General features: G+C 48.7%; 1 protein-coding gene across 2 annotated transcripts in view; it reads right to left on the reverse strand.

Moving 5' to 3' along the window:
• Positions 1-803: 803 nt before the first annotated feature.
• The window catches only part of Slc25a12 (solute carrier family 25 member 12), a 73,826-nt gene continuing 64,063 nt past the window's right edge, over positions 804-10,566 (reverse strand). For both annotated transcript variants that reach the window (XM_005346557.2, XM_026790000.1), the window contains 5 exons: positions 7,708-7,848; positions 5,828-5,966; positions 3,912-4,070; positions 3,697-3,787; positions 804-1,915 (listed from right to left, as the gene is read on the reverse strand). In XM_005346557.2, coding sequence (XP_005346614.1) covers positions 1,717-1,915; positions 3,697-3,787; positions 3,912-4,070; positions 5,828-5,966; positions 7,708-7,848 — 729 coding nt within the window. In that variant the 3' untranslated portion in view covers positions 804-1,716. The remainder of the gene's footprint in view (positions 1,916-3,696; positions 3,788-3,911; positions 4,071-5,827; positions 5,967-7,707; positions 7,849-10,566) is intronic.

Below are 10,566 nucleotides of genomic sequence, written 5' to 3' on the forward strand. Positions count from 1 at the left end.
TACATACATTTCGTCAGCCTTCTGTATATTTCATAAAAAGAAAATAGCACAGGTGAGCAGCAGAGATGAGAAGACAGCAGATGGGGCCACCCACACTAAATCCCTGCACCTGGGAGGAGAGGCAAAAGGCTGGTACAGGTTCAGAGCTAGCCTAACCCACAAAGGCAGTTCCCAGACTCTGCGGTTACAAGAGTGAGACCCTGTCTCGAGGAAACCAAACCAAACAAAATAAAGAGACATTTACTCAAGCCCATTCGTAATTAGAAAAATAAAAATAAACAGTGCCCACTCTTTTCGGTCTGCCTACAAAATGGGCAGTCTCCTCGGCACCCTGAAAGAAAGGAGAAGAAGACCTTTCGTGAAGAGCAGTGTAGGGCACCGGGTGACTTGGGCCATCTCCAGGTTTTCCCTTAATCCTACATACATCTGTATATATCCTCACATCCTGGTCACTAGCGCAGCTGTGTCTTCCTAGAGCACTCTGCCAAAGTAAGCAGATCCTGATGTCACTACCTGTCAAGGAACAGCCATAGCAAAGTGTGGCTGGAGCTTGGAAGTTATTGTGAGTAAGTGGACCCCGGGCGAGAAACCTTCTGAGTAAGCCGTTTCCATGGGGACGCCCTGTGAGAATCCAGACCCGCAAGACCACCACACAGGAGCTCTGCTTCACGGCCTTCTCTCCAAAGCAAAGTCTACCTTCCCTAAGGTAGGAGGGGCACAGGCCGGGCCACTTGTCACTTAGAGTCAGCAAATCAGACAGAAAGCACCGTGAGCGCACTGATGAAGGAAACCGACTCCACGCAGACATTTTGCTTTGCATTTATTTTTGATTCGTATCATACCATACGGAGGGAAACTTCCAAACTTTGCTCTTTCAACATCTTGGCCTTTACCTTGCTGCACAGGAGGAAAGCAAACTAAGGGAGCCGAGCTGGAGCCCACCCTGCTGCCGTGTGTGTGTGTGTGTGTGTGTGTGTGTGTGTGTGTGTGTGTGTGTGTGTGTGTGTGCGCGTGTGCTTGTGTGTGTGTGTGTGTGAGGACAGGAGCAGCCTCTTCCGGTTGACAGGAAGTTTGCACTCCGCAGCAAACGACTGGAAACACACGCGCACACAAATCATCGGCTGGTCCTCCGGCATCCACGGGCACGCGCCGTTTCAAACCATCTCTTACTCGATGCCGCGAGCATCGTTTCGTTCTACCTGTTATCAGCAAACCCCTTCCTGTTCCAGGATAGAACGCAAACTGGAGTCGGATACATTCAACGCTGAAGCTGACTTCCGCAAGTCACCAAGAGGAGAATGGGTTTAACTTTAGTACATTTATTCTTACATGATTCTTAATAAAACACTTTCAAAACATTCTGTACAGTTCAAGCCACTGAGAACTGCGTTAACATTTCTATAAATGTGATTCGTTGGGATGAGGTGCCAAGGTGTCTCTGTACAAAGATGTACAATATGTACAGTCACTGGAGGGACAAGCTGTGCGAAGCAGAGTCTAGAACACGGAATTCATGCCAAGGCTCAGAAAACATTTCAACAGATAAGACTAAAGCTTGAAACTGCACTGCGGTTCTCCCTGGGCGTATGATCGCTTTATAAACAATACACGTATAGGTCGCATAGAAAGTGGTTTGACCCCAGCGCAGACAGAACGATGCAGCTGACTGGACACGGTACCGGCCGTTCTCCTGGGCCTCGGTCTGCAGTCGCCACGTCATTGAGTTGCTGCCGCTGTCTTGGGCTGAGCCACAGCTACGCTAGGAGATTTAAACTTGGGGAGGTAAAGGCCGAACTTGTTTTCGATGCCAGCAAAAGTGGCCGTGGCAAGTCTGTAGCCACCAATGTGATCGGGGTTGGCGGGAGGGAGGTCTGCGATGCGTGACTTCGGTGTCGGATCTGAGCCCGAAGGTTTGCTGTGGACAGGGAAAAAGCAGAGAGAGCTCAGGGCTGATGGAGGCGAAGGCAGCTGACATTGAGCATGGATGGTGGGGGGCACCACACACCATGAAGAAGCCTGTCTCAGCTCTCTCCATGTCCCCTCTTCTGCATAAATTGTGATTTCCAGCCAGGCGGTGGTGGCGCACACCTTTAATCCCAGCACTCGGGAGGCAGAGGCAGGCGGATCTCTGTGTGTTCGAGGCCAGCCTGGTCTACAAGAGCTAGTTCCAGGACAGGCTCCAAAGCTACAGAGAAACCCTGTCTCGAAAAACCAAATAATAAAAAAAATGGGTTTTTTTTTGTTGTTGTTTTTTGTTTTAAAAAGTTGTGATTTCCGGCCTCTCCACAATATTGCCTTCACAGATCTCGAATACAAGAAAAACCGCCCCACCCTCAGTGCTTATGTGCGTACACGAGCTTGCTGCGGGAGCAAGTTCCGCTCCTTCAGCCAATAGCCGCTGAAATACCAGCCCACTGGGGCGTGGTCTATTTCTCTTTTTAAAAAAAAAAAGAGCGGCAAGCCTAGGCTCCCTTGCTTGGTTCTGGCTCTTGCTCCAGTGACTAGACTCCTTTCCTGACGGGTGGTGTTTTGTAAGTTATAAACCCCTTTAAATCCAAACTGGTGTGGGATTATTTCATGCATGATGAGCTCACTCTCGGATGATAATCAGAAGAAAACAACAATAGTCTTTGGGAAGCTGGCTATGCGTGGACTTCTCTGTTTTCTAATTTGATGCAGGAGGCAGGCATTAAATCTTTATAATACATTGATACAATTTAAAAGCTTCTTAAACAGTGGGCTCTTAAAGTTTATCACTAAAAGAGAAACAGATTTAGTTCTTGCTTCTACAGTCTCTAAAGCTACAGAAAAGCCAAATATCGGTATTTGTGCAGTGGGATGATGAAATTGCTGCTCCTGCATCTTTTCTATGTATGGGTCCCTCCGCTACTTGGTTCAACTGCTCTTTTCCTACCAAGGCTTTCAGCAGGAGAGGCGCTCACCAGCTTAAGAGATGGAGTCTCCGAACAGTGCTTGCACCTCTGCCCCGACGGCTAGTCACTGCTTGCTTGCTTGCTTGCCTTGGATACAACTTCCCTGCAGACTCAACAAGCAATTGCTCTTCTGCCTGGGGTAGACTCTGAGTGCAGAGCTTGGAGCAGCTCGGTTTGGGGCCCTCCCCCTAGCATGACTGACCCATCGGCGTGGCTTCTCTTTGAAACCATGTGCGGGAACCAGCAGTATGCACTTCTATGGACTAAACGATGGGAAAAGAGGAACTGTCACCTCGGCAGCATGCTGCTGCATGCTGGGTTGTTTCTGGGCCGTATTAAACAATCCAACTACTAACGACACAATCTCACTAGAAAAAAAAAAAAGAATAACTATTCGCCTAGCATTTCCATTCAATACCTCCCTAAAATGTCCCAATAGCTGTTGAATACTATCTGCAGAGTCACTCTGATATGATAAGGTTTGACTCTAACATGGGAACTTTTAAAGCCTGTTGCTTTCAACTGCAAGCCAGAAGAGGGCAACAGACCTCATCACAGATGGTTGTGAGCCACCATGTGGTTGCTGGGAATTGAACTCAGGACCCTTGGAAGTGCAGGCAGTGCTCCTAACTGCTGAGCCATCTCTCCAGCCCCGTATACTGGGTTTAAAGGACTTGGTTGCATCCATTTTCTCAGCATTCCCCAAGAGGCTCTGTGAACAGAGCAAGCACTGGTCTGGGCTGGGTGAAGTAGATGCACTTACAGGCCTCCAAAATCGATGTAGAACCACCGCTGCAGAAGTTCATAGGTGACCAGCGTGACACCAAACTGAGGGGAGGACCGGAACACTCGAGCTGGAAAACACCGACAGGGTAGGGCAGACTTAACACCAGGATGGCTGTGCCAAGGCTACCGCTGAGTGACCAGGGAAAGACGTGAAAACGAGACAGCCACTCCGGAGGACCCCCCAGCAGCTACCTGCAGTCCCTTTCCAGAATGCCGATGGCCCTTCTTCCCGGAGAATCTTTCGGAAACAGTCGATGACCCCGCTGTAGGTTGTCTGACCAGCCCGGGCAGCCACTTGCAATCTTGTCTTGATAACATCAGCAGGGGTCACCAGAGAAGCAGCGGGCACACCTGGGAGGAGAAAGCCACATTTAATTCATTCTCAGGATGTCATACATCCAACAGGACGACCCACAACTGTGACCACAGGGAAAGTCAAAGTTCCTTAAACAGGCGCCTAGGCACCAAGGGAAAGAGGAAGTGTCCCCTAGCCTGCTAGTTGCTTCTGCAGAATTAGGGAGAAAATGTTTTGTTTTTCTGTCTTAATTAAAGAAATCTTTCTTGATTCAAACACATCCCAAAGAACTAAATGTAATAAATGTAATACCATCCCAAAGAAAAAAACGTAATAAATGTAATAACAGCAACAGGACAGTTCCCATGCTCCTTTTCCATTTTTCATCTTTAAATAAGACACAAGTATTTTCATATATAATATGAGAGGACATCGATTTAATGACCCACGGAATGCATGTGGCACCAAACCGTAGTGGTCTTGGCTATCTCTTGTCAGCCACACACTGTAGGGGTGAGTGGCATCAAAACACTTGCCAGTGTGACAAGAGCACAGTCGCTTGTCAGTGCTAAGGGAGAGGTGACTGACCCTCCCTTCAGATCTGCTCACGTCACAGAAGTCATTACAACTCTTCCAGTTAAAGAGTAGCCAGCGAGCCAACACCCAAAGGCCGCTCTTCTTTCCCTGTGCTGCAGCTCCCTGGGGTCACCTGAGATGCAGCAGGAGGAAGAGGAGGAGACAGAAGACTGGATCTCTCAAGTGTAGCTTTTGTTCATAAAACAGAACAGACCTTGAAGGAGCAGCACGGCCTTCCCGGGGGGAAGGAATTCAATTTAGCCTAAATATCACTGTCTCTTCACTAGGCAAATGGAGCCGGTGGCCCCGAGGGGGCTTGGTTAGAGAATGAAGCCAAGGCTCCCCTTAAGAGTAAGAAGATGAATGTGTACACGCATGTAGAGACACGTTCAAACACCACCCCCACCCTGCTGTGAGTCAGAAGGAGCATACTGAGCCCTTCCTGACTGCCACGCTCCTCTTCCTCACGGACTCTCATCTGGTGTCTTAGACCTGATGAAGATGTTCATGTTATCCATCATCTGAGCCTCCACTAGGAGGCCAGATGAACGCGATGAAAGCCCTACCCTCCGAAGCACTCAGCCTACTAGAGAAGCAACCATTAACCAAACCGAACGCTGAAGTCAGAAAAAAAGACGAAAGAGTTGAGGACTGAGGGCAGTTTGCTGCGGGGTGAGGACTGAGGGCAGTTTGCCGCGGGGTGAGGACTGAGGGCAGTTTGCCGCGGGGTGAGGACTGAGGGCAGTTTGCCGCCGGGTGCCGCTTTGGTCTGAGGAGAACTGTGGGAGTGAGACAGATAGCTTTGAGAAGCTCAGCTTCTGAGCCAAAACAGGAAGGTTCCTCTCCACAGGACAAGTACAGGGGCAGGCAGGGCCTGAACATCCGCACTGACTGGATGAGCAGAGAAACTGATCTGCCAAAGACCTTCAACCACCTCAGTTGGCTGCACCCAAGGTTTCAGGAACCCAGGAGGCTAAGAACCGTGTTAATGATGAAAGCCCAATTTAGATGGGCAGATCTAATTTGGCTCCAAGTTGCTAAGCTGCATTAAGTTGTTTATCCACATTATGCAAATGTAATTAACTCTCAACAGAATCCTAGCATATCCCACAAAGGAGCAAAGGCGGCTCTATCCAGCTAAGTCAGATCCCAACAATAACTTCCAGAAAGAAAGGGCGAAGCCAGAGACTCTGGACTTCTTAAGAGAATTCTTTGGGTTAAAACGGTCCGTGGTTACCTGCTATGGCTCCAGCGGCTAGGAGATTGATGCCTCCCACGCGTCCACTCTCATCAGCCAGAAGGAGTTTGCAGTGAGCGTACACAGGAAAATAAATGGCGGAGAAGGGAATGTCTCGGAGGAAACACGCTTTGGCACCCTGTCACGCGGTGAGGAAACAGTGAGAAACAGTGTGTAAGCAGGGTCTGAATGGCCGAACAGGAAGCGGGTGGCAGGCACCGGTGACAAGCAAGCTGAGATGTCCTTCAAACAGCATTAGGAGTGCTGTGAGGGGAAGTAGGCCGGGAATAGCGGCACAGAGCAAGGAAGCATGGCAGAAAGCTTTCCAAAGGAAAACGGGTATCCAGGCTAACCCTGGCGATTGCAGCACTCTGGCGACGGAGAGCTTTCTAGCGTTCCTAGGAGTGCTAGACTTAGGGTTTGAAATTTCCATTTGTTTTCTGTCGTGGCGACCACACTAAAGCGCGGTATGGCGGTGATCACACTAAAGCGCGGTACGGCGGCGATCACACTAAAGCGCGGTACAGTTAACTCCGAGGGCACTCTGCTGCAGGTCTCTGCAGCTTGGCACTGTGTAACTGGAACTTTCTGTGCATTAAACAAGGCAACGTCTTAGGATTCATACGGAGTCTCAAACTTCCCAGGCTGCTTGACCTGCTCAGCTCTGCTGTGCGAGGGGTTAGGGCGCTTGAGCGGGGAAGGGGTAGAAGGGGAAAGAGCTGAGAGGAAAAACCCTAAAGTCTTCCTTCCACTCAAGATAGCCTGTCCCGGCCATGGAGAGGGCAGCGAGCACCTTCCTCAGTGTGGCCAGCGACCCATGCCAGCCCAGGCCTGAAGTTTTGCCTCACAGACAAATGCTATACCCAAGCACTGGGTTCCCCAATGGCTCTGTTTTTATAAAAACGAAAACACCCAGGGACTCTTATAGGGTAATCCAGACTGAACCAATGTTTACACATTCTGCCCTCTGAGGTAATCTCCACGGATGGCGAAGAGGGTGGGCGGAAGGAACAGAGTGGAGGGAGGCTCTCGGTAAAGACAGACAGGCCCGGCAGCCAGGCTCCTGGGCACCCTGTGGCTGCGCAGCTCTAATCTAGACGTTTCCTAATTTCTAATTTGCAGTTGCAGAGGTAAATTTACACATTTCAGCGGTTATGGATCCACAAATAAATTCAGTGCTGTGGAAACACAGTCCCCTATAGGGGTGAAATTTCCACATCTCCCCTTCTACCAGGGAAGGGAACAGAAAGAAAAACTCTGCTAGTTAAAGAAAAACACCGGCTTCTGCTCCATTACACCTGATCCGCAGTGATGGCAGTAAGGGTACCCGCCGGGAGGAGTCCGTGGACTGGTGTCCTTGCAAGAACAGTGGTTGCTGTTGTATTTTAATGGAATTCATTATTGACAAATCCTCCCACTTAAGTGCTTAAAGGCTCAAATCCTGTCCAATCCTACTATCTTTTTTTTTAACCATGGTCAGATGACTAAGACAAGAGAAGCCCCTCCTGGTACAACAAGAGAATGTATTAAGGCTCAGAATAGGCCCAGGATTTCTCTGCAGCCCCCAACCCATCCTGAGTACCACAGAAACTTCTCAAGGCCCCGTGGGATGAAGGTTGTGAGCCTGAAGCCAGCTGTTCCATGGAAGAGATGCCCTGCATGCAGTTCTGTAGAAGCTAAATCTGACGACAGGAGCTCTCTTGTGTATATCCTGCCATCTTTACCCAAGGGCACTGGCTTCATTTGGGTCATAGGTCACACTGCCAGATAAGGTCGCTTCTCAAGTTGGGGCTGGGGATGTCATCTGGCTTCTACGTTCGCTTATGTTTATACTGTGTGCCACAGCTTCTCCACTCAGCTAGCCAAAGAAATCAACCTACCTTGTACAGCCCAAAAAGTCCCAGGTCCTGAAGCACGTTCAGAGCACTGACTCTGGGCCCCGTGGTGATTTCTCCCGCCACCTGCAGGCGGATCTTCACGATCTCCAGTGGGTTGGTAAAGATGACCTGCGAGCCTCCAGCCTGCAAGCAAGGGAGACAGACAAGCTCTCAACACGTCGGAGCTGGACTGGGGGTGTCCAAGAAGGAAAAGCCACAGATGTCTTCACTTTACACTGGGGAAGGAGAGGCTCACATGTGCTCAGTGTGAGAGATCTCATGAAGATACACCTCATGTCAATCTCTCTTTAGGTTTGGGGCCAGCTGAGGCAAGGTCTCACTCAGTCTGTAGCCCAAACCAGCCTGGGAGTAACTCATTAGGTTGCTCGGTCTAAACTAGAATTCACAGCAATCCTTTTGCCTCAGCCTGCAGGGTACTGGGATTACAGATGTGGGCCACCATGACCGGACTTAGGTTTATTTCAATTTGAAATGTCAAGACCATTCTCAAAACTGCCCTTCAGGGATCACCTCAAGCATAGTCAAGACAACAAAATCAATAAACACAATTTGGAAAACAGAAGGAATGAAGATGTAGGTGGTGGGCTCTGGGTGAACGGAAAGCTCTGGAAAGCTCCGCAGAGCACTGTCTTCGGTCAGTCAACTTGTGGAGAAACATTAGTCCCACGGAGATGCCTTTATAGCCAGACTTCTCCTCTGAGTCCAATTCTACACTCTATGTGAGCATGCTCAGAGCTCTGGGCTGGACCAGCGACACCCACACAAAAGGAAGGAACCTGGGAAGGCAGACTTTAGTATCATTCCAAGACAAAACCGGGGAGAAAAAATCCAAAACAGAGCTGGAAAGCGGAACTTTGAGTCACCCGGAGTGTGACATCCTCAGAGCACAGGCACAGTCCACACTCTGGGGTGAGCATCAGATTTGATCTTCAAATAATCGGAGTGTGTTTGCACCTGAAATCTGCCAAGTAGTAGAGGGGTGGGAAGAATGTTTAAAATAACTGCTACAACTCGTTTTTGGGTTTCTGTAATATAAAGATGAGCATGTGTCCATGATCACACAGATACACACACAAAATATATATCATCTCCCTTCATAAAGCGAAGAAATCTCATTTGTGCCATTTTGTCTTAAACTACGGCTGTTTATGTTATATAATCAAAACTATATTCATACAATATTCATAATTGTAATGGTATTCATATAATCATAATCATCATATAGTCGTAACTCAGCTGCAGCGCATGTTCCTGTACACATAAGAAGTGTGCTTCTTATATAAGAAGGGGCAGTTCTACAGGTGTCCAGATGTCATCTCGGACCTCCGCCCCTCCTTCTCCACATCTGCCGATCACCCTCTCTGACCCCCTTCCAAAGGACAGCAAGGCGGCTCCTAACCACTCTGGGGCCACATTTCATGCCTCTGGTTACATTATGACCCTTCAAATACTCACAACTCTGAACACCACACTGGCCCTGGATTCCTCTCCTCCTCTGGGCAGCTGACTGTCCTGAATCCCCCAGGGAACTAATCCCCTTTTGTCCCGACACAGCACAGACCACCAGCATCCACACAGACCCCCCAACAAGGATGCGCTGCCCCATTCTCCATGCTGATTTGCTAGGATTTCTTTCTTTCATAATCTGCCACATTGCAGGCAGAAGGGAGCATTTCAATGTTTCAGTCTAAGCAAACAATACTGTCAAAAGGATTGAAAAATTATGCTAAAATGATAATCCGAGTAATTACTCCTGGAGCTAGAATTAAAGACCAAGCCAACTGAAAAGTTTACTATTTCCCAAAAATCGCTTTTTAAATAATGGTTGTAAAGACTGTATTTGGGGAAACATTCTTTATATTCTAAATTAAGGCAGATTAAGATAAAAAAAAGAAAAGAACTACATTTTTATCATAATCCCCCGGATTTACCACTACCAGTATACCAGCCTTCAGGTGCTCAGTGTTAAATACGGATATTATGTTTAAATAAACACAAAGTCCTTTCGTGGTGTTTGGTTTGCTTGTTTGGCTGGTTGGTTTTTTAAGACAGGTTTCTCTGTGTAGCCCAGGCTGGCCTTGAACTCAGGTATCTGCGGCCTCTGCCTCCTGCCTTGGGAAAATGTGTGCAAGCAGCCTGTCCCTTTACGTGTTACCTGCTGGTGAGCTATCACATCCCACCTGCCTGCCCCCAGCTCCCTCCCCTGAGATTCTCTTCTCTCATCTGATGCTCTTAGACTGCAGCTGACCAAGCTATGCATGCCTTCAAATCTCGCAGTGTACAAGTGATACCCTTTCTTTAATACGGCTGAGGAAAGGAGCCAGCAGTGCACGTTACATGTGCAATCACATTAATTGTTGTCTGCATTGAAGGTGAGCATCCCAGCACCCATAGGACACCCTGGAACACAGAAGCCAACTGTCAATGTGGATCTCCCAGCAAGGGAGAGTGGCAACCATGAACAGTGATAATGGAGCAAGGCACATATCCATCGGATCAGCCCTGTGTAGTATGGAGCTTTAAGGAGAACTTCTCTATCGGTTCAATAATGCTTGTTTGTGCTTTTAAAATTACTTAACATTCTTAAACTTTAAGCACTATGTGAGTCACCATACCCATCCTCACCACACATGTGTGAGAACTGACTGCGGTGGGCCAGTGAGATGGTTCAGCGGGCAAAGGGGCTCGCAAGCCAGCCTGTCAACCCGACTGCCATCCCGGATACTTACAGGGTGGAAGGAGAGAACCGACCCCAGCAAGGTGTCCTCTGTTCTCCACCAGCACACACATGCGTGCGCACACACACACATACACACTCACACTCGCATGAATGTCACATGC

This window comes from Microtus ochrogaster, chromosome 4 (assembly GCF_000317375.1).
Source record: "Microtus ochrogaster isolate Prairie Vole_2 chromosome 4, MicOch1.0, whole genome shotgun sequence".
NCBI lineage: Eukaryota > Metazoa > Chordata > Mammalia > Rodentia > Cricetidae > Microtus > Microtus ochrogaster.